The 26,613-nt window shown below is 44.8% G+C and overlaps 3 protein-coding genes across 5 annotated transcripts in view; 2 read left to right on the forward strand and 1 right to left on the reverse strand.

Annotated features, from left to right (window-relative positions):
• Nucleotides 1-16,235, forward strand: part of LOC106498380 (IgGFc-binding protein-like) — a 45,146-nt gene extending 28,911 nt beyond the window's left edge. The window contains exons 37-52 of the mRNA XM_067302183.1: nt 164-405; nt 1,076-1,240; nt 1,691-1,815; nt 3,297-3,565; nt 4,773-4,981; nt 5,431-5,572; nt 5,908-6,158; nt 7,523-7,652; nt 8,719-8,887; nt 10,077-10,253; nt 11,662-11,792; nt 12,693-12,892; nt 13,887-14,025; nt 14,367-14,498; nt 15,406-15,520; nt 15,863-16,235. Coding sequence (XP_067158284.1) covers nt 164-405; nt 1,076-1,240; nt 1,691-1,815; nt 3,297-3,565; nt 4,773-4,981; nt 5,431-5,572; nt 5,908-6,158; nt 7,523-7,652; nt 8,719-8,887; nt 10,077-10,253; nt 11,662-11,792; nt 12,693-12,892; nt 13,887-14,025; nt 14,367-14,498; nt 15,406-15,520; nt 15,863-16,031 — 2,765 coding nt within the window. The 3' untranslated portion in view covers nt 16,032-16,235. The remainder of the gene's footprint in view (nt 1-163; nt 406-1,075; nt 1,241-1,690; nt 1,816-3,296; nt 3,566-4,772; nt 4,982-5,430; nt 5,573-5,907; nt 6,159-7,522; nt 7,653-8,718; nt 8,888-10,076; nt 10,254-11,661; nt 11,793-12,692; nt 12,893-13,886; nt 14,026-14,366; nt 14,499-15,405; nt 15,521-15,862) is intronic.
• Nucleotides 16,236-18,089: 1,854 nt separating this feature from the next.
• Nucleotides 18,090-21,647, forward strand: PLAAT1 (phospholipase A and acyltransferase 1). 3 transcript variants are annotated; one of them, XM_013959621.2, is made up of 4 exons: nt 18,090-18,361; nt 19,409-19,652; nt 20,222-20,490; nt 20,874-21,647. In XM_013959621.2, exons 2-4 carry the CDS (start codon nt 19,514-19,516, stop codon nt 20,973-20,975), a joined length of 510 nt encoding a protein of 169 aa, XP_013815075.1. In that variant the 5' UTR covers nt 18,090-18,361; nt 19,409-19,513; the 3' UTR covers nt 20,976-21,647. The 3 variants fall into 3 exon arrangements, with proteins under 3 accessions (XP_013815075.1, XP_067157899.1, XP_067157900.1); XM_067301798.1 differs by lacking the exon at nt 18,090-18,361 and adding an exon at nt 18,496-18,575; XM_067301799.1 differs by lacking the exon at nt 18,090-18,361 and adding an exon at nt 18,557-18,575 and having other exon boundaries at nt 19,406-19,652.
• Nucleotides 21,648-23,750: 2,103 nt separating this feature from the next.
• LOC106498394 (probable cation-transporting ATPase 13A5) overlaps nt 23,751-26,613 on the reverse strand; it is a 36,572-nt gene continuing 33,709 nt past the window's right edge. Inside the window, exons 28-30 of the mRNA XM_067302184.1 lie at nt 25,807-25,895; nt 24,796-24,876; nt 23,751-23,951 (exon numbers count right to left, since the gene is read on the reverse strand). Of these exons, the coding sequence (XP_067158285.1) occupies nt 23,751-23,951; nt 24,796-24,876; nt 25,807-25,895 (371 nt within the window). The remainder of the gene's footprint in view (nt 23,952-24,795; nt 24,877-25,806; nt 25,896-26,613) is intronic.

The raw sequence follows: 26,613 nt of genomic DNA on the forward strand, positions 1-26,613 counted from the left end.
TTTCCAAATAAATGTCACTGGCATGAACATGAGATACCTACATGAAAGTTTGCCCACATAATAATGGTCAGGATCAGGTTGCTGCACTACTAAAAACCTCTTTGGTCAGCTGAGTCTATGATGAAATCCAGCCAAAGTCATTGGATAAATTTTTCATCTTCAGGCCAAGCAACATGTCAGGTGGCAGGAGATCCCCACTATTTTACCTTTGATGGAGTGATGTACACCTTTGTCGGAACCTGCACCTACACCCTGGTTGAGGTATTGAACAACAACAGTGTCACACCTATAACTATCCGTGGCAAGAATGAAGACCGAGGAAAAAGAGGGGCCACATACCTGAAAGAAGTCTACATAGATGTGTATGACATACGAATCACCCTTCAGAAAAACCAAGGAATCCTGGTAGGTGCTGGTGCTCTTTTTATTCCTGCAATAAGTATCTTAAAATCAGCTCAAAACAGTAGCTGTAGGAAAAAAAGATCTTCAAGTTTGCTAAGTAACATGCACATATATCCTTAATACTTGTGGGCACCTCCATTAACTTGATATCATGGAGAAATAGAATTTTTCCCTATTTCCCAGGGCTTCTGTTTTGGGTTTACTGTTATATCAGCAGTATGTTGGAGTTGGAGCCCAGAGCCTCCAGATATGAGAATTTTTGTCTCAACTAAAGAATTGGGCTCCCAAGTTCAATAGCTGTTATCAATTCAATCATCTATAGCTAGTCAGGGTAAGCAGAGGAACAGCAAGTCCTACTATATTAGTCTGGGATAACACTGGGGATCCCTGGGAATCCCTGAGGCTGAACATCGACCCTGTGGGAGGGTAGGAGCTTGCTCAGTACCAGCAACCTTTACAGCTCCCTGGTAAAGGCTTAGGCTCTCAGTCCTGCCCAGCTCTCCTCAGCTAAAAGTCTGGTTCCTGCAGCCCATAGTTGGAATGTACAATGATGGAAGTGTCAAGTAGTTGAAACTGTCATAGGGAAGTCTCCAGCTGTATAAGGAATATAAAATGTGAGCAGAAAAGCTTTCACAGGAGAGCATCTCTACTGACAAATGACTTGTGTCTCCAGTTGAACAGTGAGAGAGTCTACACTCCAGTAGAGAACCGGTTGCGAGGCGTGTCCATTGGAAATGTTGGCAGATATATAGTAGTGGAAACTGACTTTGGTATGGTAGTGAAATATGATGGCAATCACCATCTGGAAATCACTCTCCCACACTCTTATTTCTCAAAGGTAAGATTTAATATGTAAGCATACAGTCACTGTTTCAAAACTGCTGCTTTGTATGTTGACTTTTCAGTTCTTTTCTTCTTGTGTTTTACTATTGTATCTCTCTTTGTAGCAGTATTGTAACACACAAGTCATTCTTCTTCTTTTTTTTTAAACAACAATTTCCTTGTGTTTTAGGGATAGGTACAGAAAATGACCCAGCTGGCTGAGTACCTGGCATTTAGCTACAAGAAACACGCGGCAGTTATAGAATTAAATGCCTTGTAGTCTTAGGGGACCACAGATTTATTGCAGTGTCTATTTTATTTATCCACTGGTGCAGTCAGACAGTAGTGAATGAATCTGAAGTGTTTGGTACAATGTGGGTTTTTGTTAGTGATTTGGCCATGTCATTCCATGGGAAGCTGGTGTAGAACAGATAATGCTTAGAATATGGTTCTTGTTCACTTGCAGGTGCATGGCATGTGTGGTAACTTCAATGACAGGCCTGAAGATGATCTGACCTTGCCCAATGGTACACTTGTTAATGTCATGCAGTTTGGAAATAGCTGGAAAGTGGAAGAAGACAGTGATGCAGGGTAAATGTGACTTCTCTTCATACTTTTTATCTTCCTTTGGGAAATAGTCTCCTTTAACATGTTTTGGCTATTTTGCTGCTCTGCAACACATAGGTAGTGCATATGAGATTTCTCTCTTCTTCAGTGTGAAGCTCAAACAAAAGACATCACCATAGGAAACCACTGCACAGGCCAGAAGGAAACCACAGCCCTCCTCTTGATATACACACTTGGGGAATTAGGCTTTGAGGTAGTCAAAGGTGGACATAGCCTATGGTTATTTTACACTGAAAACACCTAGAGCAGAACGATGGTGTTGGGGAGCAGCGAGGACCAGTTTCTCTCTAAGGGATGGGAGTTGAGCATGATAACATGGCTTGCAGGGCAGGGGCCTCGCCAGCCAGGGCCTGTCCCACAGTACCTGAGCAAGGTGAGCAGGGCAGACCAGGAGTGGCAGCCAGGGTCAACTGAGAGTCCAGATCACCAGACAAGTTTGCAGTGACAAGTCAGGTCCAAAGTCAAGCTGGGAGGTCAATCCACTGGTCAGGGTCAGGTCTGGTGAGGGTAACCATGGTCAGATACAGCCCTGTGATAGCTGAGTGGGACCGCAGTGATGGGGCAGAGCTAAGGCCAGGCTGAGCAGTCAGCCAGCAGGCCAGGGTCCAGATCAGGCCCGGTGAAGTTAACCAGGGTCAGACACAGCCCCACGCTGTCCAAGCAGGGCCACAGTGATGAGGCTGGGCTGAGGCCAGGCCAGGCAGTCAGCCCACAGGTCAGGTTCCAGATCAGTGGGGCCTGTGGCCAGGCAGAGGCAGGGCTGTGGCAGAGCCGGAGACTGGCACTGCTATGGTGTTGCTGGGGCAAGGGCTGACCGCTCCAGCCTGGGCTGAAATGGGGTCCTGAGCCATGGGTCTGTGTGGGAGGAGGCCCCAGGTAGGACTGGTCAGGCCCAGTAAGGTCTCTTAGTGCATTCAGGGCCCAGACAGTTGGGGAAAGAGAGAGGGAAAGATCAGATAAGCACCTAAAATCTTTTAACTTCTTATATCTTCCCTGTAACAATAGATCAAGCCACTTTTAAAGATTTAAAACAATGTGTTACCAAAGGACTTCCACAAATCACACATATGATGTTTCCAAACTCTGTTTTTGAAAAGTGTGTGCATGTATCCAATTGATCACTTGCACATGTAACTCTGGGGTTTGTTTTTTTGTGCATGTTAATAGTAGTGCTTTTATACATTGCAAGACCAATTGACTACATGGACATTAAAACTATACTATATTTCTTGGAAAAAGCCCCACTAGAGCAGAACTAAACATACTGATGAAGTAGTAGGAGTTTGCATTACTACTGCCTACTCTTTCACTCATGAATAGAAAGAAGACTGGAATCTCCGGGTCTATTTATTTAATACCTCTCAGCAACAGACTTACCACTTTTAGTCTCAGTTTTACATATGTCTTTGAAACTCAAATTTAACTGTGTTTATCCTTTCATGCAGCTGTTTTTCAGACTCAAGAGAAGATGATCTTCCTCCTTGCACTGCTGAGAATAAACCAGTCATTGAAAGCCAGTGCAATGTCTTAAAATCAGACAAATTCAAACCATGTCACAATCTGGTCAAGCCTGAACCCTTCATACAGATCTGCACCTATGACATGTGCCAGTATGAAGGCATGAAGTCCACTCTCTGTGACATAGTTCAAGTTTATGTGGACACCTGCAGGAATGAAGGCATCACCATTAAATGGAGGAACAGCACATTCTGTCGTAAGTGCACAAGCAAGTGAAAAAACAGAACCTTGGATGGCTGATGACATGAAAATTAATTAGCAGTATTAGCTGGACAAGTTATGTAAAAGATAATTAAACCCAAATCCTCACAAAATGCAATGCTATTATCTGTGATTTTATGACTTTGTTGCTGCACTGAGCTGTGTTCATGTTGAGCTAAATCCGGTGATAACTCAGGACTAGACAAGCTGTGGGTAGTAATGTGGAGTTAGAATAGTTTTAGTAGCCAAATGGATATTGTGAGATATTGCAATGAGTCTAAAATTGAGAAATAGTATAACAAGAAGACTAGAAGAAATTGGGATACTGTATTAGGATACAGGGCTCAACACTGCTCACTGTGATCTGAATGAAGACTGGCAATTTGACCAGTTGCTCACTAAGGGCTGGGTTTTCTGATTAATCTCCAGTGTACATGTCTCATTCCACCCATTCAACAAAGCCACAAACTAATTGTGTAAAGATTAATAAAGGTTACACAGTATTTGTTTTTCCACAGTTCAGTATTACATTGTGGAATTAATTGTCACGCAGTGTTTTGGAGGCCAAAACAGTTACCTGCTTAAAAAGCAGGCCAGATGAATGTTGAATAGGTCCATCAGAAATTCCTAAGTGCCTGCTTGTCAGAAGTGGGGGAGAATGCTGGACAAAGGAACACTCTCTGCTAATGTGTTTCTTGAATTGTCTCCTTATGCATCTCTAGTCATTGGCAGAAATAGGATAAAAAGCTAGATGAACTTTTAGTTTGACCATGCATACCTGCTGTTCTTGTATGTGTTTATGTCTGTGGTTAAACTAACCTAACTTAACTAACACCTGTCTTGTATCACTGGAGGGTTGAGCATTCTAAGGAATTTGCCCTAATGATTCACATTTTTAACAGTGCCCAAAGAGGCATTTGCAGCTGAGCTGGAATAGTGAATCTGAACGATCTAGTTCCAGGTGCCACCAGCTCAGACATATCTGTAATAGAACTGAATCAGCAGCTCCAGAAAGGGTTCTCTGTTTTTTTTTTAAAAAAAGTCAAAAATCAAAACTGGATGATCAAAATCAGCCATTAAAAGGCAATCCTATACTGCCATTTTGCAGCCCAAGTCCTAGTGTTCAGGCAGTCATAGGTGTTTGCAGTTGCAGTTTCTAAATGTATTTAATAACACTGGTTTTATTTTCTTCACCCACACAGCATTGCCCTGTTCATCCCACAGCCATTACACAGACTGCACCTCCCCCTGCCCATCAACATGCAACAACATTTTTGCCTCTTCTCTGTGTGAGAAGACAGAAGAGTGCACAGAGGGCTGTGAGTGTGATGATAATTATGTGCTCAGTAATGGCAAGTGTGTACCTCTGAGCAACTGTGGCTGCAGGGATGATGACAACAATTACTACAGTGTAAGTAGCTTGTCTGTGGAACAAATCTCTGGCTGCAAAACCTGTGGGGATTTGGCTTCCTGACCATCTAAATGAGAGAGAGAGAAATCTTTAGGTATCTTTCATCTGGTTAGAAAAAGCTGCAGGCTCAGTTATTAGCAGCTGCAAAAGCCTGGTGCTTTGCATATGAGGCCAAAATTGAGGCCAAAATTGAGGCATGTTGGAAACCAGTACTTTGATCAGAGTTATTCGGATAGTCTCTCTATGCTGAAGATAGTCAATAAGACAAATGGATTGAGATTCTCCGCCTCCCAGGCTCTTGGTGAGACTGTGCCTGGATAAGGCAGTTGTGGAACAGCCAGCAGGACAGATTGCCCCTAGCCAGCCCCCATACCCTTCACTATTGGTCTCCTATTGCATTGTAAAGCTGAGCACCTTGGTAACATATTATTATCACAACTTGTGTCCAGGCTGGGGAGACCTGGATAACTCCACACTGTGCCAAAAGATGCCAGTGTCAGAAGAATGGTGTCATCAGATGTCAGAACTATGACTGTGACTCTCAAGAAACCTGTGTGATCAAAGATGGAAAACACAAGTGTAATCCAACAGGTATGTGCAAGCGGGTCTTCATTTGGTGTTTCATGAAGGCTGGAGAAGGAAGAAGGATGTGGGTGTCCAGTCTTTCTTCTGTGGCACTTTCAGTCTTTCTTACAGGGGAAGGCAGGCAGGTCTGCCAGTGCTATTGATGGAACATTACTGAGCACAAAAAGGCCTCAGATTTCACAGCAGAAAGTTATTGCTTATTAAACTTATTAAACTTAAACTTATTAACTTATTAAACTTAAACTTATTATTGCTTATTAAACCCTTATTAAACTGGTCCATGCATGGGATCTGGCACAGGTGCATTCAGACTGGAGGGTAATGAAACTCTTCTCCCTTAGGTTTTGGGAAATGCCAGGTCATGGGTGATCCACACTACATCACCTTTGATCGCCTGGTGCACCACTTCCAAGGGAAATACACGTATATTCTGGCTCAGACCATCCCTAACCTACCTGATACTCTGACACAGTTCAGCATCGAGGGCATGAACTATCCTCTTCCTTTAAGTCGACACATTACTTACCTCAAAGAGATTCTCATCAATGTTTACAATCACACGGTGCGATTCAGACAGAAGAAGCAGCTTCTGGTAAGTCTCTCACTGCAGCGCACAGACCAAATGTTCCTCCTTCTCCCCTAGAATAAAAAAAATTTGAATAATAAATGTCTGTTTTGAAGCATTTAAGTATTAAAACTAACTGTATAATTACAGCAGCGCTATGGGGCAACCAAAAATGTGATCTCAGTTGTGTTGAGTCCCTCACAAACAACATGGGTGACTCCTGTCTTGAGCTCACCATCTTAGTAATCAGAGTGGGAAATGGGGAATAACATGCAAACTTGGGAAAGAGAAAGGAAAGGAGTAATGTGAGGACAGGAAAAAATGATAAAAGGGATTTATTGTAAGATGGACTGACTGTGAAGTTTAGAGCTTCTTGCTGTAGCAAAATTCCTGAGACTGTGCCAGACAGACCTCAAAAGAATAAGAATCCTGCAGTCTGGTAACAGAACTTGGATCATCATCTGAAGGAAATCTGGCTTTGGATGCAAGAATGATTCTGAGTGCAGATGCTGGCCTGTATTTTAGCAGGCATTTCTTGGAGCAGGCAGAGCTGTACTTGAGCTCAATATGTGTAAGAAGGGGTTCACACCAACCTTATCATCATAATATTTTATGTACTTTAGACAAGTTGCTCTCCTCAGTGCCTTGAAAAGCAGGGAAATAGGTATCAGAGAGCCCATTTTACAGGTGTAAAGAACAGAGTGCAGAAAACTCAAGGGAATTGCAGAAAATGTCCATTTCAGAGCTGAATTCCTAAACAGCTCTGAAGAAAAAATAATAGTAGCTGGAGTAGTAATCTCAAATATAGTGAGATAGAGATTGATTGATTAAAAATTGGAAACATTTTAAAAAGAATGCCATGAGGTATTTTTAATTTTTGTATTCTCTCAGGTTTAGGCACCTATTAAAAATTTATTTGATTTTTTTCCTCTATAACCATAAGCAATATATTCTACTTAAAACAAACAAATAAAAAATCAATAGAGATTTAGGAATAAAACACCAAATATCCCAAGACTTACAATAAAGCCATATAATTTTTTATCGATGGTAGGGAAAAGGAAAAATGAGAAATATGCTAAGAAAACTCTGTTACCTTTCTCTTCATTAGTACATAAGTTTATACATTAGCTCATATACACATTTTGTAGCTCAGTAATAGAAATCTCCTAGGATGATATGAAAATATTGTGTCCAGATCACTTTCTTTCATACATGATTTTATTACTTTAAGAAAGTGAATGCTGAGTTTTTTACTTGGTTAAGTTATCTAATGTGTTTAGCATGAAAGCAGAGAAGAGGAGTGTTCATTTGTAACGTTGACCTGTACTGAAACTACATTTGAATTTGGCCTATATAGTACGAATTTTAATTTATTCTCTTCCTATTAGTTGGATGGTGTGAGGGTGATACCCCCTGCTCGTCCTCATGAAGGTATTCGCATATATCAGAGAGCAACAAGAATTTATCTGGAGACAGATTTTGGCTTATACCTAAGCTTTGATGGCAATCAAAATGCAGGTAGGTGATGCTAAGACAATCTGCAGGGATATTTATGTACTGTCTGAGAAATGTTCTCATTCCAAAAAGAGGTCTCAACCCAAGAAAAAATTAGAAATCTTCATCCTGTGAACCTGTGACCATTTGTGATATGAAGTTTCAGAAAACTGAAGCCAAAAATGTTTCCCAGGAATCAGAGAACCTATAAAATTGGCATTTCTTTATCTGGGTCCACCTGAACTTAGGAGAAATGGGATGTGGATCCAGACTGTTCTAGGGTTGTTCATGTAAAGTAAGGCCTGAATGATAAAAGCAAAAGCAGATCACATAAAATTGCTGATTAGGATGATGGAGTGAAGTCTGGATCTGCCTCTTTGCCAACTTAACCTATTTCACAGGGATGAGGTCCTCAAGCTATACAACTGTGAGTGCATGCTTCTACATGCTTCCTCCCACAGAATTCCTTACATTCTCTGTTTCAGATGGTTCCATTCCTTAGTGTCTCTCAGCAGGACTTTTGTGTCATGTACACACAACTCATTCCAGGTTACCTCTTCTGATTAGAGCAGAGCCACTCCTGATTCACAACAGAATATAGCCATGTTATTTCTGAGAGTATGGTGAAAGTGCAGGCCATTTATGTGCATGACCACATTTCCAAAACCTAAAATTCCACCTGCAGGAAAGAAAGGTCTGTTTTATAGGAAGTCTGTTTCTCAGTGAGCAAGTGGATTGTAACTGAAGGGCAAAAAGTGGGTATATGGTGATTCATCCAGTTTGCTACAGGATAGTAACCTGTAAGCACAAGGAGAACGTGGAGATGTTCTGTTATATAAATACCTTGCTGGCAGCAATAAACAACTTTTTTCATGATCCATCTTGCAGCAGAGCACAGAAACAGCCCTGTGAATACATGTATGGACAGTTTTCAGTGTTGTGCTCATCTCCTATGTACAGGGTCCATGCCACTTTATCAACTCTTGTTCTGAATCATGGAACAGGCTATGTGGCACTTCTTTCCACCTCTTCCATACACTCATCAGCAAAGATTTCTGTGTAATGGCTTTTTTTCTTCTGGCCTCCCTAGAAATAAAGCTGGCCAATACCTACAAGAACAGAGTGGAAGGCTTGTGTGGCAACTTTGATGGGAGTTACAGAAATGACTTCACTAAGCCAGATGGTGTTTGGGTGAGAAACGTGAATGCATTCGGTGAGAGCTGGAAAGTTCCTCTCAAAAGAACAATCTCTCGTCTCAGGTACTTCATTTTCTATTTAATTTCCATGGTAGGCACAACCACTGGGAGTCAATGAATTAAGCCATATTTAATACCCAGACATAACTACACTGCCTTGTTTCTGGTCTTTCTTCTTGCCTTGATCTGTGTGTAGGAACTTTTCCTGCTCATCACTAAGGTGAACTATCAGTGGTCTTCTATCTAACCAAGAGAGACCTGAGCCATCACTGCATTATTCCAGTTCACTGTCCCTCTTTGGAGTCACAGCCATTGCAACTACTGTGACACAGGGATGGCTTAGGTCTGTGCCAGGCTTATGGGTTCTGGCAAAGCTAAAATAAATCATATTGTGCTGAATGGACTTGCGGGAGGGCAGATTCTGGTTCAGTGTCATCCCTTCCTCTGGAAGATGAAAGCACCTTGGAAATCCATCAAGATGAATTCACATTTCCTCCTAGAAGTTGTTTAAGAGTCTGATTTCCTTACTTGCCTGGCTATGTTCTTTCCTGCCAGTACAAAGAAAGCCAGGACAATCTTCTGAGTATAAATGAGTGTGGCATTTGTGGTCAGGCCAATTCTGCACTAATTAGTCCATACAGAAATTGAAACAGGTAGGGAACTAAGTTTTCTTCCCTCCTTTTGCCTTCTCAGTTTGTTTTGAAAGGCCTTTGGAGGTTGCTTAGCCACTCACACAGAACATTTTTGGCAAGTAAATGGAGTTGTATTAGCTGACAGGACATCATTTCACTGCAAAAACTTGTCTAGCAGAACAGTAGAAAGCAGAAACAGGCTCTGGAGGCTATGCCTAGAGGAGAATTCTGGCCTTCAGGCATGCAGCCAGCTGCTCAGTGAAAGTGAGCATATCTCCGAGAAATGGCTGGCCTACTCCAGCTGCATCATTTTGGCTAAGGTTCAAGGTTTATTGAAAGGACTGGATAGAGGAGACATTGGATGAAGGCCGTGTCATACAGAATGTCCAAAGGGATAATTACAGCTATCCCTTTTGGTTTAAAAGCCCATAAATCTCTGAGATGGTTCTAGTACTTCATTGATTTGCTTTATCTGTCCCCTTCCATTCATGATAAGCCATGAGGTAGAAGTAAGCTGACACTTATACCATAACGCAGAAATACTCTTGTGGTCTTATTTGGAGAGTAATACTGTGAATACTGTTCAGAGAACTGATGGTTCACAATGACTTCATTTGCAGGCGAGATGTCACTTCAGAAGATGACTCTGAAGAGGAACCAGATCCAGGGCTCTTCCAAGGTTGCAATAAAAATATGCTGGAACAACAAAACAGCACTTCTAGATGTCAAATTCTGACTGAGTCAAATGGTCCTTTTGTAAACTGCCATTCTACCATCTCACCAGCTTTCTATTTCACGTAAGTCTCTGCTGCAGACAACTGTTCTCCCTATTTCCAAAATCAACTTGATGCTTTTTTCTGAGAAGAGCTGTGCATCTTCAGTTTCAAGGGTATTAAACAGGAATTGAGGATAATAAGTTGGGCCCCATGATGTCATTATTGATATTACTCTTATTTGTTTTTTAAAAATTGTGATGATCCATCTTTCCATCTAGTTAGGATTTTAATTTTCTATTAGCTCTGGAAAGTAGCTTTCCTATTTTGCTACACAGATAGAGAAAACATCAGTGTTAAACATTATACCTGTAAGCTGTGATTTCCAGTGTGCTTAAAGTTCTTATCCACATTCATTGAGAATTTGGTATCTGGCACCATTAGGTTCCTTTTGGCAATTCTAGCATCATAAAATGTAGCCTTTGTGCTATAACCACAAAGGTTGAAGCTGTCAGTGACACTTCTTGCATCTTGCATGGAGAGAAGTGCCAAAAACAGGTTAGTGAAGAGTGAGTATCTTGGTGTCCACAAGAAAGTTTCCTCTGCTGTGTTTCAAGGCTCCTCTGGCCTCCTGCATATCTAATTCCTACATACCCCCATTTGAACCAGCTGAAATGTATTGAGTCACCCTCACCTTAATCCTTCATCACTCACAAATTTGCCAAGTAGTTGCCAGTTTTCTCTAGTCATATCATTGTAACTAGTGTTTAAAGATAGCTAATGCCCACTTCCAAGCCCCTCTTAGCTGCAAGAGGAACGTGAAGGTATCTTAAGCCAAATAAACTGGACCACTGGCTTTGGTATTTATATACCAATTCTTTATGTATACCTACCTTTCTCCTCTCTTTAGAATTTGGTTGGTTAGCCTGTTTTAACTTTGTAGTAACTACCTGATCTTTCTGCAGTATTGCATACTTGCAGATCCCATTGACCTCAGTTATCAATGCCTCTGAAAATCAGGCTGTTAATATTCAGATGATGAGCAAAGTTGAGAAGGTAGCACTGGCAAATGAACACTGGTCAAACCAGAATTCTGTGTCAATATTCAAAATATGTGGTCATGGGGAGGGTGCTCAAATACTGAAAGAAGTCTATAGTCCACATACAAGGCTTAGTACTAAGAAGTGCTTTCTAAGCAAGATGTAGCCATGCAGCCTGAAACAGAAGCTGAGAGCAAAGAAGAATAATTTACTGTGACAAGCAGTCAGGTACTTGTTTATTGTTCGTGCATATATGAAAACATTACATGTTAGCAGCAGCTGCACAACAAATGACTGGATTTTCCCAAGGATTTGAGATTTTTTTCTTCTTTCTTTTATTCTGTCAGAAAGGTACAGGAACATGGAACTAACTCAGAGTAAGGTGGAAAAGCGGCTAAAAATAAACTATAACAAATGTATTAGGAATAAATGCTTTCTCATGTTGCACATAGGAGCTGCCTCTTTGATATGTGTATAGAAGAAGATGATGATGCTACATTATGTCGCAGTCTGGAGCAGTATGTGCTGGCTTGTCAGGAGCAAGGAGTCAATATGGAAGGCTGGAGGCAACAGACAGTTTGTGGTAAGTACAGGAAGAACTAGAATGCATAGTTTCTGCCTAGGAAGGACTCTCAAAATCTGAGTTTTGAGGCTTTCCACAGAACCACCATGTATCAAAGCTTCTCAGGGACTGAAACCATGTTGAATTGCACTTCAATCACTGCTCACAGTTTAGAATGCACATTTGCTCTTCTGACCCCTCGTCTGAATCTTATGCTGACTTTTCGCATTTAGGCCCCAGCTTAGAAAGTTACTTAGGAAAGCAGAGCAGTCAGAGGTTCTGTGAGAGGAAAAAAAAACTGTTCCCACTCCCAACTGGGCAAAAAAATGAAAAAGTTGGTGCTCTCACAAGCAAAAAATATGAAGGAAAACTTTCAAAACATTTCTTTTCAATCTCTTTTTAAATGTACAAAATTTACTATTTTTTATTATTTGTCTACAAAATTTCAGAATAAAAAAGATTCAGCACCCCCCAAATCTTCTAGGCTTCAAAAATGTAGAAATAACCTCAAACCTTTTTTTCTTTAACTATTTTTTCAAGCTGAGAGATTCATCAAACTGTACTTGTCACCCATGGTTTGATGACTTTGCATTCATGGTGAAACACACTTCCCAGAACCATGAAGCAGCTCTGGTATTTATGGGAATGGCTACCCTGAATGTGTGAGAAATTATCTGAGATCAGTGAACACCAGGACCAGGAACACAGTACACAAATAACTTTTGACAGTGCATTTCCTGACTTTGCAGTGCTTGACTTTTACTTACAACTTTAGTATTATTATACCTGTGTGCACATCTCCATGTATTTGTATTCATCATTTTGCCTCCTACAAAATGGTAACATCTTTTGGCGCTGAAAAGGCAATGTGTAAGTAACACACAGCAGCCTGTTGTAACTAGACTCTCCTGATTCTTACAGCAATGCAGTGTCCTGCCAACAGCAACTACAGCTCATGCATGTCTGCATGCCCAGCATCCTGCGCCGACCTGACCAGCCCCTCTGAGTGTGACTCACCCTGTGTTGAAGGCTGCGAATGCCTCCCTGGCTATGTTCTTAGTGGTTTTGACTGCGTGCCTTACAAACAATGTGGCTGCATATACCTTGACAAATATTATGAGGTACAGTGTCTGAGTGGGCCAGATGATAGCTTCCACAGTGCCAAACAATATTTTCTCCTGCTAATTATTTTGACAATCTCTTTGTTCTCCGCAGTGTGCAACTTTGCATTAGAAACAAAGAGCAATTTGTTTAATGATATTCTCGTCTCCAGAGGAAGGGGAGAGAGAGTGGAGTGCTTGGTGTGCCTCTGAATCTCTGCCTGCCAGAAAACTCAAGGCAGGCACTTGGGGGAAGCATATGATTATACTGTGACCTCCATGCTAATTCTTCACCTTTATTACTCTAAATAATGACCTAATAGACTCTTAAATTTACAACAAACCAGTTACAGAGAAATTCTACCAGTCACTGTGGTCCCTCTCTTCAGTGAAGAGTGGTGGGGGCAGGGCTGAGCGTCGGCAAAGCTGGCTGTAGCATGAAGAGAGCCTCAAGAAGGCTGGCCTCTGAGTACAGAGTATCTTCCATTTTAGCTGCAGGATAGAACGGATTAAACAGCTTCATAATCTCACAGATTTCTGTTTGAACACTAATGATTTGATGCAGACAAGGCTTAAGCCAGTAAAGAGCATGTTGTGGAGGGAGACATTTAATATGAACAGCCGGGATCTGCCAGAAAAATGGCACATGGTACCTTTCCACATTGTCTTGGAGGTACAATGGGATTCATCTGCCATTGTCTCTTACCTACAGCAACAGTTAGACATTGTTGGTTGCACATGTACCTAACCTGGCAATAGGATCTCAGCCCTCAAAGTCTCCTCTTGCCTTCTTTCTTGGGCTTTCCTCAAGTTTCAAAGAGCTGGGTTTGTAGGCTGCTTGGTTTTTCTTTTTTTTTTTTTTTGTGTGCAAACTATTAAAAAAAAAAAAAAATCTGTCCAGTACTCATTCATCGGGAAGGCATCGGAGAGAATAGCATGGGGCCCCAGTGCTCCATTCATGTTTTTATGGCTGATTTTATTTGATGTTTTTTAACGTTTAACTGCTGTCTTCCAGATTGGAGAAACATTCACCACTGATGACTGCTCTCAGACATGCCAGTGCACAGAAAGCTCCACTGTCTCCTGCTCTAACATAGTGTGTGCATCTGATGAAATCTGTGGCATTTCAAACTATGCTCGTGGGTGCTACAGAAGTGAGTCAACTACTAACCCTATCGCTTTGTTTTGGCGCTAAGAATTCTTGACTTACTGCTTTTAGGGCAGCAGAGTTCATCACTGAGTCTGGGATAGTTGCAACAGAATCTGAACAGAAGAAAATCCCTTCATAAATATACTGCGGATCTTGCTGTGATGTTTCATCTTAGAAATAGTGTTTCTTTCCTCCAGTCTTGTTGTCAAGTATGAAATAAAGAATAGGCCTTACAATATGGAGCATATCTAGCATAGGCTAGAGTCAGCGTAAGCTAACCAAGAACAGTTTTCTCAGTGTTGGATTATCTGAGATTCTGAAGTGTTTCTTCTTCCCTTTTGTTAGGTGGACCATGTATGCCAAGTCCTTGTCAGAATGATGGAGTTTGCTCTGAGACTACCAATGATACTTCTCTCAGGTTTTCCTGCGAATGTCCAGAACTGTACACAGGACCTAACTGTGAGACTGAACGGATAGGTAACAAAATTATTTTGGATTTCACTGGCAGCATTACACACACAAAGAGAGGCAGGTGTTAGATCAGATTGGGACTTCATCATATCTTTTAATGGGCACTTTGTGACTTAATCAAAGGTAGGGTGGTGGCTGACCCTAGAAACCTTTCCACTGCATGTAGTCCCAGACAAGTCCTTGACACTATTCCTCAGAGTAAGGATTGCCCCCCGGTACCATAGACTAAGTGGGCATGTCTGTAGTGTTACATCAGTCTGTTCTGGCCAGACCTACCCCAGAAGCCCACAGTCCCCAGCAGTTCACTTTGCCTACATGTCAGCTTATGCTCTGGCTCAAGTCTGAAACAAGCCTCAGGCATGAAACTGTGACAGAGGCTGGGGTCCACTTCAAAGAAAATACTCCAAAATGCTTCATGGATACCCCTGGCTTGAACCATATGTTTGATTAACTTTTGCCTGTCTGCTGCACAATTAGCACAGACAGTAGTGACAACAACCAGATGCTATGTTTACATTAACAGGCTAGTGGATTTAGAGTCTGGTTTTGAGAGCTAAAATATTAACAGAATAAACAGCTCCACTGGGACAGGTGTCACAAAGAAATGGCCTGTACTTTCCTGCATGGGAAGCCATCCTGTAGCTACTGGTTGCTGGGAGCCTGCATTCACCTAGCAAATAATATGTTTATGCAGTTCTGTCTGTCTTTGGTGGGTGAGAGCCTGTGACCATGCAAGCAGAAAGAAGGAGTCAGAGGTCAGACACTCCAGAAAGCCATCTTAGCCAGAAAAGACAGTATAAACCAAGCAGACAGGCATGTCTGCTCACTGCTCAGATTGCAGTTTGACACTTAAGAAAAAGCTTCTGTTTGCAATAGTTAGCTTTCACTGACAGGGCTCCTATTTCTTCTTCAGATCAAACACCTTTCAAAGAGAAACAGGACCATACGGTTGCCATTGCTGTGGGAGTTGTGGCAGGTGTTGTTGTTGTTGTCCTCATTCTCATCTCCTCTGCAGTATACCTGTCCAGGTAAGGCTTTTGCCAGCTCTGCTACATTCCACAGAGACAAAACACATACCTTCTGGCACCTCTGTACCCCAGGACTCCCACTAGTCACATAATGGCAGGACCAGAAAGGAACCAGAGCATTCAGGAGCTCATTTGAGGAACATGAGGGAAAACTTAACCCTTTGTCTACAGGAATCAACATATGCCGTTTCTATTACATAAGGCCTATGCATCACTATCACAAAATTTAGGAAGCTCCAAAATTTGGCTTCATTCATGCTCACACCACTGTTTGGCCTCTCACTACAGTTAAGAATAGAAATTAAAGCTGTTTTTGGTTTCCTTTTTTTTTTTTTTGGACAGAAGGAAGAGGAAGCACAAGCATTCATTCGAAAGAACTGACAAAACAGGGGATTCATCTTTCAACCAGTCTAGGGATGCACTGGATCACAGCGTATACGAGCAAAATTACGGCTGCATAGTGAACGCTGCATTTGATCAAAATGAACCCCAAAATACATATTCTAGTTAGCAATTATTTTTTCACATTTATTTGTATTACTTTTTTCTCTTGTATTTTAACAGTATTTCTAATGCTTTGAGAAGAAATAATACCAAATAAAACATTGCATTTGCTGAAGACCTTTGAAATCACTTCTCTAAAATATCTAAGACCTCATGCTGTAGGCCTGTATTGAAGCGAAGGACTTCTAACATTAGAGACTATGTTGTTCTTGCTCCTCTTCTGGGAAGGGATGTCCAGCTGAGGAGAGAAATATATATGAAGACACCTAGCTTGTCTGGTGACAGGCATAGTAAAAGGGATGACATCTATTCTCCCCCTTGGGAGTGCTGGGCTGAAAGAGACGATTGTTTGAACGACAGCTGCCTCTTTGTGATCAGGGTGGAGCAGACGAGAATGGGGATTGTCATCAACCCTGTGCCTGTCGGTGCTAAGCAAAGCGTAACATAACAGACACCCCCTGAAGAACAAGATCCTGTTAGCTGATTTCTCATTGGGGGGTTAGTTCTCATTGAGGAGGTCAGTTGATTTCCTTGTGGATCTTTGCAAATTCTGAAGCTGCCACAGTGTCACAGCAGTGAACACAGTTAGAGATCTGCATCAGCTCAGTCCTAAACCCATGCTAAGGACCCCAAAAAGCAGACTATCAAAGCTGCTTGCGGCAACGCCAAATAACATGTAGTGTGTGAGACACCCACCCCACGACAGACCGCTCTTATGTAGCTTGGGGGGAATGAGACAGCGCCTACGCATTGTGCCAGCCCTAAAAAAATTTCCAGTGCTATGAGTGAAGCCTTTGAGGCATAAGAGAAGTTTCATTATGGTCTCTCTGATTGTTTTCCAGTTCTCTGCAGGTTCCCTTTTGATTATGCCAGAGGTGAGCTCCCAGTGTGGGCTTCCCATTGTTTCTTCCATAATGCCAGTTATTATTTACTTGCCCCTTCTCCCTTCCCTTTCCCTTGTACCCATAAACTCATGCATGCTACTAGCCAGAAGAGTATTTGTAGCATCCATGAACGGTTAGGTGGATAAAAGGAATTGTATTTTGGGCCATTCAAGAACATGCCAGCTGTCCATGTGTGACCAACACACAGCTATTGAGTGGATGTGAATGGAAAGGGGCTTTCAGCCCCATTATATAATGAAAATTATTCTGTGTGAGAGACCTATTTGTGCACAAATGAACAGATAACGTTATGCTGGAATTTCACAGTGTTTATAAAAGCATCTTTCCTGCCTGTTCAGCAGCAGCTTCCTATTGCGCTCTCACACTTGCTAACAGTGCAATTCTGTGAATATTGTGTGGTGCTGACCGTGCTCCCCTTCTGTTGTAGTCAGTGGGAGCAAAGGCCAGTCTGTATCCTGCAGGTTCACAGCCCAAGCACTTTCATGCAACAGGGCCCGTATGTGCCCATGTAAAGCAGATTCCTGCGTTTCCATGGATACACTTTGCTATTTCAATACCACAAGAATTCCCTTTGTTTTCCACTGCAAAGCCTTGTAAATACTTCAGACCTGAAACAGGAGGTGCTACATGAAGCAGAACTGCAATTCAGTGCTTCACTGGATTAACTATTGCATGTCAATAGAAGCCAGAAAGGGAACCAATCCATGAAGTGGTACTGTTGTCTGCCTCTGGCAATGCCAGGTCAGTGAGGCTACCAAGAAGCGCCACATGTTCTGTACCTTCGGCTCCTGCTGCTCTGATCTTTTCATCTTCATATAATCTATCTGCTCTTTCGCCAGACTTTCAAAATGCCGAGCTTAATATACTGCTTAGTTCAGCTCACTCAGAGCACAGTTTTACTGACAGTGGCCACCCACCCTCCTTTTTAGCATGCTGTGCTGGCAATAGCAAAGGTGCCCCCCCACCTCTGCTCATCGGTGCTCAGGACGTCTGCACTCTCCCGCCCCTCAGCTCAGAGGGCTCATGTTGGGCACAATCAGCTGAGACCATGAGACACTTTCAGTGTTCTGAAGGAAATCCCTGGGCCACAATATGAAAGACATGAAAAGCCAGCCTAGAAATCTATTTGCCCTAAAATGGCAATTTGAATTTACACTGAGCTCCACCTCCTTCACATCCCCTTGACAGCAGAGAAGGAAACAGCAGCTCTGCATCGCCTCTCCCTCTCTAAAAATTTTCCAGTAAGAGATGCTCACTTACCACTCGGCCCTGCAGGACAGCTGCCCCTGCTCCGCACACCAGAGCCCACGCCTGAAGCTGGCAGGGGTGTGAGAAGTGTGACACTAGCTCCTGGCGAGGAGGTGATTGCCCATGTTCTCCAGAGACAGGAGGAGCTTTTCTACAAGACAGGCATTTTTAGAAACTCCAGGAGGTGAGTCTCTCCCAGCCTCGCAGAGCGGCTGCTTTGCTGGCAGGCAGCTCCCCGGGGACAGTGCAAGCACCACCCGCCCCAGAGCCTGCCCGGCTCCTCACTATTTATAGCGGCAAGGAGGAGCCAGGAGCTGGGCCAGCTTCCGCTGCTGGCCTCGCTCGGGGCTGCCCGGGGCAGCAGCCCGGGCACGGCCACAGCAGGACAGGCGCTGGGGGTGAGCAGGGCCCTAGGGGGATGCAGGGGAGCTGTGGGAGGTCGGGGGGGGCGGGGGGGAGCAGGCATCTGCCAGCAGGATGGAGCCCCATTCGCGGTGCTGGGTGTGTGCTGCAGGGGTGCCAGTGGCAGGCTCAGGTTTGCCAAGCTCCCGGGGGTGTCCCCTTGCCTTGGGACACCAGCCCCACCTGCATGAGAACGAGCGTGGCACCCTGGGCCTTGGCATCCGCAGTGCTGCAAAGCGTGGAGACAGGTTCCCCCCCCCCCCCGGGTGCCCCTCTCTCCCCAACCCTGCTGGCTGCACCCCCGGGAGCCCTTATGGTGCTGTGACCCTCCGCCAGAGCTGGCCCAGTGCCAGCGCAAGTCGTGGTATTTTGAGCAGGGCCTTGAAAGGAGTAGAAGCAGGGGTGGGTAGGGAGGGACAAGCCGGAGTCTTGCAGGGAGGAGGCAGTGCGAATAATTCAGGCTTCTTGTGCACTTCGCCGCGGGGGAGAAGGACCGTGCCGTGCTGAGGGCTGGAGGGACAGGCAGCGTGAGACAGACGCCAGCCTGCAATGGCAGGAGGTGCTAGTGCACAGAAACACAGCTTCACCCTTTGCCTGCAGCGCTTTGCCGAAGGGGTGGTGATTGCGTTGCTAACGATATGTCAGCATGTTGCCAGCAGGCAGGACCCGGAGCGCGGAGGCAGGAGCCCTGCAGCAGCACAGCAGTTTGCAGCAGCCGTTGGGCAGTGCCTGCTGGCCACCGGACAGGACGTGCCACGGGTGGTCTGAGTGGGTTGCAGGTGGCCAGTGCTGCTTCCTAATGATCTCTTTTCCTGCGATTCGTAAGCAGATGGCCGCCGCGCACACCAGACCTCCCCGCTCCTCTGTGCCTTGCGCTGAGCCTGCCCAGTGAGAGGGGCATGTCCTGGGCCGGCACCAACTCCCTCCCTCTGAGATGGCAGCTACAGAGCACTTCAGCGTGACGCACCCTGGGAACCCCCAGCCTGGGGACCTGATTGAGATTTTCCGGCCAGCCTACCAGCACTGGGCCCTCTACCTGGGGGATGGGTACATCATCAACGTGACACCTGTAGGTAAGGCTTACAGCAAGGCAGCAGGGTGCCTTGGGGTGATCCGGGAGCCCGTCCTTGCTCCAGAGGCAATCGGTCAGCTCTGAGCAGCTTTGGGTTTCTTAGCAGCATCGCGATGGACATGAGGTCAAAAGCGAGGAAGGAGCAATGGTTGCCTGCTGTGTGACCTTGCGCCCATCCTTGGACTTGACTGATTCAAAAACCTGTCACAGTGGAGCAGAGACATGCTGTACCTCAAGACCTTTTCTGCCACTCAGGAAAATCCTCAGAACTACCCTGTATGAGGGCCCTGGTAGGCCCCAGAGGGTTGTGCAAAGGGGGTTGCACATCCGTTTTCTGGGGGAGGCTTGTGGCTGGGGGAAGACTGCTGCCCTCAGTACTCTGTGGGTCATATACAGGTTTCTTTCAGGTTAAGACTGTGCCCTTCACTGCTCCTGGAAACACAAATGTGCACGGGGGCCTCCAGGCAGGTATCACACATAGGACTTCCAGGAGCCAGGCAGAAACTGCTCTGGGGTCTCAGAGGGGCAGGAGTGGGCCTGCCTGGCTCATTCCAACTCTGCCTTCCCCAGATGAAGGGCCTGCGGCTTCGTTTGCCAGCGCCAAGTCAGTCTTCAGCAGAAAGGCCCGGGTGAGGATGCAGCTCCTGAAGGACGTGGTGGGAAACGACACCTACCAAATCAACAACAAGTACGACGACACCTACCCTCCCCTTCCCGTGGAGGAGATCATCCGACGCGCCGAGTACCTCATTGACCAGGAAGTGTCCTACGACCTGCTTGGCAACAACTGTGAGCACTTTGTGACACTGCTCCGCTACGGCGAGGGGGTCTCTGAGCAGGTGAGTGACACTGGGTAATTTCTTATGGCTCTTCCTTGCAAAGCATGCACTTAAATTCGCTTTATGAGCCCTTGGACTGGGTCACACAGCAAAGCCCCAGGTACTGAGTCCAAACTGTCATTGCCCCCGGTCTAGCTGAGACACTGGACCACAGGGTTTGCTACAGTCTGAGCCCCAGCAGTGCCCCTCTTGCTGAACACCACAGCCAGGAGAGTAAGGGTCTGGGCCTTAGGTCTGGCCCGTTCTGCTTATCAGGCGTGTGTGTGTCTCTCTTATTCAATTCATTGTCTCAATTATGTCTGTCTGGTCATCATTAGCATGCCTGGAGAAAAAAAAAAAAAGCTCACAGGGTTTCCAGTCTCTGTTTTGCTCTCCCTTTGCAGGCCAACCGAGCAATCAGTGCCATCGGGTTTGTAACAGCTGCTGCTGGTGCCTTCTCCTTGCTGGGCTTTTTCCGAAGCAGATCCAGAGAAAGACAGTATTGACGGACTCCCATGATGAGCGGTCAGAGCAGGGTAGCTGGATCGCTGGCTGGGATGGAACCAGGACAGTTCATGGCTGTAGCTGCAGCTGAGACTTACTAACAAATGTGTCCCTCTTGATGAGACCAGCACTAGCCTATTTGCCACAGCTGCTTGCATTACATTGCCTGTGATGATTTCCATGCTAGTCTTGCGGAGCTAGCAAGCAAATTCCTCATCCTTATCCACACACACACACACACCCACACCCACACCCACACCCACACCCACACCCTACTGCTTTGCTGAGGACTGGGGTCCAGTGAGCCTGCAAACAGTCTTTCTACACATGCTGTTTTTATAGACTGCTTCCTGTGAGCTCTTTTTGTTAATAGCTTTTTTTAACCAGTTTGAAGAAACATTTTTACATTTTTTTTGAAAACAAAAGTAACAAAAATATTGCTAAGGGTTATTACGTGTCCTCCAACTGATGGACTGTACAAGTGGAAAACCCCAGCTGCCTAGACCTGCATGAGACTGCCTGTGAAATGGTAGACAAGGCCTATATTGTGTCCCGGCCCTTGTACTTGCAGTTCCTAAACTCTGAGCTGCTCTTGAGAGTGAGGGAGGCAGGAAGGAAGGGCAGGTCTTAAGAGATGTCTCCCTCAGTGTTTTAAATTGGTGTTTTGTTTTTGGCATGATGGTGTCTTGCTTGGTTTTCTTCCACCTGCAAAATGTCCCTTTCCCTGGTTCCTCTGACTCCTTTTGGGAGCAGTAGGCCCACCTGTTGACTGCTCTGGGGAAATCTAACAAAAAAAAAAGCAGCTAGCTTTTTCTCTGGCAGCTGTTTGTTCCAGGTTGGGACCACTGTGCAGCTGAAATTTCCCTCTTCATCCATTAAGTGCAGTAACTGTTGGTACTGGACCTGACCAAGCTTATTCCTTGGTCTCCCAAAGTGATGAGGCTTAACATAAGGCTGTAGTGAGTTGCAAGGTCAGCCAGGAGCCTTTGATCCATGTCTGGAGCTGGGGCCATTTTCTCTACAGTGTCCAAAATTAAGTTTAAGCAGCTTGTTGCTCCAATGCAATTAAGATCTTCCTCCAGACAGCAGTAAGGTAAGCCCAGTGTCCCTGCAGGGCTGTAGGTGAAGCACCTGTGCAGCATCTATATGACATCTCACAAAAATCTACAGAGTCCAACTATTTCCCAGGCACAAAGCTAACGTGTGACTTAGCTCATAAGAAAACTAGTTAGAAAAGTTGTGGTTTATTACTGTCTGACGGGAGTATTTGGTTTGCAAGTTTGGAACCACGTTATTTGCAGACTGCGTATAAGAAATTAAATCCTATGTTGCTTTTGCCATATGCAACTGCCTGGACTGTAAGAAGAGATGAGCGCAAAAGAGCTGTCTGTAAGAGGCTTGCTATTTTTGTCTGCTTTTAACACGTACATAGCTGGATCAGAAGCTTTTTTTAAACATCAGTTGTTCCAATGTTTGAAATAACAAGGCAAAGACTTCTGGTCATATTTGGTAGTGCCCTCAATTATTACATTTAAATAGGAGTCTTCTTTTTTAATATGGGGAAACACATTATAATAAATCTGAACCTGAAAGCCTTTTTTTGATTGCTGCAATTGTAATCAAAAGTTCTTTCATGGCTAACTAATTAGGTCACTGAAAAATTAAAAATTAAAAAGCTAATCTAGAGGGGCTCAGCTTATTGTACCTGTATAGCAGCTGAGCTCTAGAGCACATTAAAACCCCTGCTTCTTGGCATGACCTATTTAAAGCAAAAAGTCAAGGCTCAGTGCTGCTTTCCATTGAGTGAGTCCTTGAAAGTAGTAGTGCTATGTGATCTCAAACTGAGGACAGCATTTAGCTCTCAGGTGCGTCACGCTCCAAGTTTCTGAGCCTGAGCCAGCAAAAGCTGCAATATCAGTAGCCAAGATAAAACAGGACTGGTCCCTCCGTAGACCCTCTTGAAATGCGCAGGCGTGATGGAGAAGCTCGTGGGTTATCCGACTGACCCTCCCCTGGCCGGGTCTGCGGCAGAGCATGAACGGGGGGTTGTGCTTGTGCGTGATGGGGCAGGGGGCAGCTCTTCCTTCCTGGGACTTTGCAAGCTTGAGTGGGACATATCCTTGTAAATACTTTGCTAGCCTTCCCAGCCTGACCCGACAGCTTACGCCTTCTCCATATTCAGTGAGTTATATTTGTAAAGAAAGGATCAAGGTGGGGGGGCAGGTAGGACAATGTGTGGGCCCTCTCACATCTGTAATTCACTACAGGATGGAAGAAAGCTAGAATTACATGATATATGGGTCTTTCTTGTAGGCTTTGGGAGCTGCAGCGTGTCATTTAATGCTGGATTTTGCAATTGTACATATGATCTTCCATGGAGTCAAGATTAGGTCACAGATTTTTAACTGCCTTTCCATCAAGTTCTGTGGATACGTTGACAGGATTTGGTGGAGTGGTGGCCAAAACCTGGAGTGGGATCATGATGTGACACAGTGGAAACCATCACTTCACTTCACTCAGTATTTCCTGAGACTTCATAGGGGATATTGGCAAGGCCTGAGACCTGCTGTGGCCACAGAGTGGAACCAAAGTTGTTATTTTAGCAGCAACTGAGAGAATACTGCTCACCACAGCAGGCCCAGTCTGCCTCTGAAATGTTTGGTTTGTTCGTGCATTTCAAAAATCTGAATCTTGTGCATCTCAAGTGATGAAAGCATGGACTGTTCAGTACACGCTAGTCACTGTGCAGCCCCATTCCCAGCTACAGGATCTCACCCCTAGTCCCCTTCATTGTGTTCATATATTGGGTTAATGTAAACCTCATTTGTATTTTTTGTTGCAAAGTCTTTTGCATTTAAGGGAGGCCAGTTTGGATCCTTTTGCAGCTTCCTCTGCCATTTCCGGTACTGGCTCTTTGACTGGAATCCAAACCACTTTTTAAGCAGCAGCCAGAGGTGTTTGTTTTGCAAGATAACATCCTGTGGAGTGACACAAAGCAGAGTCAGTGCTGTTGCTCTTCATGGAGAGGAAGATGTGTTCAGTGGATGAAAACCATCCCTGTTACATGTGCAAAAGCCCCTGAGCCTCGGCTCATACAGGCAACGGGGAGCATAGCCCTGGGAGTCTGCATGCTCTCCCCTTCAGTAAAATAGTTGCCAAATGCTATGTGGACATCATGCTTCCTAGTTCATAGGAAGACTCTGCTTAGTTGCATCTGCATGGCACTGATTTCAGTCTGTTTAGCTGAAGGGGAGAATCAGGGACAAGTTTTCTTCCTGGGGCTGTAGGATGACTGTGCACTCTTGTTTCCTTGCGAGGAACAGTACGCAGTTCTGGATACAGCTCCATGACCCCGCCTGGTGAGACACAGTCATCTCTGACCCACAAAACATTATTTGTGAGCATTTGGGCCTGCTTTTTTTTTTTTTTTTTTAATGATTGAAATATCCAGCTGCGTTAGCCAGTGCAGTCTCTGGCCTGAGCGATTTTAGGTCAAGAGGGAAGGGGCTTTAAAGTCACTACCAGACCTCTGCACATGCAGCTGTCTGCTCCACTACCCCCAGAGCCAGTCCTGCTCCCAGCAAGTAAGGAGAGCAGGCTTCCTTACTGGCAATGCTGTTTCTTTCTTTCCCTGAAGGGTTAAGAGACTTGGTCTAAAGCCTCTGGTGCTGTGTAAAATGGATTTGATTGACACGGGGGGGGGGGGGGGGAGAGGCCTACAGGTTTATGCTTCTGCAGGAGGAGAGCGTGGCTGCTAATAAGGGAAGAAAGAAGCTGCTCCTGTTTACCTCTAGGGAAAAGAAGGTAAATAAGTGTACTCACCTCTGTAAAAAAAGATACACAAAAGGTGACCAAGAGCATCAATAAGACATAAACTCTCCAGATAACAGGAGTGCAAAGAAACTGTTGAAAAAGACATGAACCGCCACTAGGTTTAAATGCCTTGCCAAGATTTGCGTCTGTTTCCAATGATTTAAGAGGCTGACTAACATTTTTCCAATGGCAAGCATGGAGGAGGGCAGTAGCAAATAACAGTAAATGTAACATTAATATCTCGTCATAGAAATATTGAAGGGTATGAGGCCAGATTCTTCATTGCACATAGGCACCTAACTCACCCTGGCTACTGAAACTGCTGTTGAAACCAGTGATCAGGTGCCTGGATCAGGACTGGATGCCTAAATACTTCTGGGGAGCTACAGCTAACGCTCAAAGCTTAGATCCTGTCCCCTCTATGCTAACCCTAATGCTAGGCCTCCACACTAACAAAACCTTGTGTAAGATCCTGCTTGGGGACAGTAGGGAATGAGCTGCTCAGGCTGCAGTAAGGACCGGTCCTTGCCCTGAGCTCTCTGCTGATCATTCCCCATGTTCGGGCTGTGCTGCTGGAAGCTGTTGTCCATGCTCTGCCCCTCGCTGAGCTCACGGGAGCAGCCCCGCAGCACTGCATGGGCTCACTGTGCTCCAGGAGGGGGTGGCAGCAGCAGCAGAATTCCCTGCCCACTTGGTTCCCCGGCCAGCAAGCCTCCTCTAGCATGCCAAAACACAATCGACACTATTGTGCTTTTCTATTAGGAAAAAAAGGCAGCAAGCTATGAGCACTTTTCTTCTCCCTATTGATGCCCAGTCTTTACAGGAGAAGATGACTACCTCATTGATCAAATCCTCATCAGATGGATGGTAGAGAAGTTGCAAAGGGCTACTCAGTCAGCACCAAACCAGCAAATTCATCTCAAAGATGACCACAGCTGTAGCTCATGCTCTGCATGCTCAAGTAAAGGGTCAATGAAACATGCAGCATGAAAAGGACATGCACATTTCATTTAAACTTACCTGCATGCCACTATACACAGCATCAATGTCAGCGAAGAAGAGGAAGAGACAGATTCCAAGCTGGAGGGCCAATAAGACTGAAAACACATCTAGGGAAACAAGAGCATTTGAAGCCCTGAGAAGGGGAGGGTTTGGTGATCAGAATAGTTCTAACTCTGCATACGTGTTGATAGGAGCCCCAAATGCTCATGTAAAATTGTCAGTCTGTAAAATCCTACTTTTACCAAAAAGAAGAGCTGAAACCCAGAAGATCTACTCTCCACCAGCCTGTTGCAAAGCTCTCCACCAGTTTTACTGCACAAGTGATTTGGCACATTCTGATTCTTACACAGTCAAAGGAAACTGCCTCAAAAAGGCATTGCTATCAGTCATAAGTCTTCATTAGAAAAGCACAGTGCAGCATCAGCATCCCTGCCTCTGTGATGTCTTCATGTGCTCAGCTGTCCACCCAGACCTCAGGCAGCAGAGGCAGCCATGTGTGTTGGCTCTTGTTCCTGTGGGCTGCCCTCTCTAAGGTAGGACCAGGTGCTCCAGGGACTTACGTCGAAGGGACAAAGGTGGGCTCTGGTAGTGCCTTCCATAGGGAGAGTTTTGCCAGCTAAAGTCTGGCTTTGCACCCTTTTCCAGACAAGCAGGAGTCCACAGAGCACTCGCAAGTGGCTCAGAGGTTTGGAGGTGTCCAACTCCTGGCAGGTACTGGGAGCTGGGCACCTAAAACTAGTTGGCAAATTGGGTCAACAGCTCCCAAATTTGGCAGTCTTGTTCACTGGTAGAGTAGAAAGAGACAGGATGGAATGGGTTGCAAAA

The sequence above is a fragment of the Apteryx mantelli genome, chromosome 9 (assembly GCF_036417845.1).
Source record: "Apteryx mantelli isolate bAptMan1 chromosome 9, bAptMan1.hap1, whole genome shotgun sequence".
Taxonomy (NCBI): Eukaryota; Metazoa; Chordata; class Aves; order Apterygiformes; family Apterygidae; genus Apteryx; species Apteryx mantelli.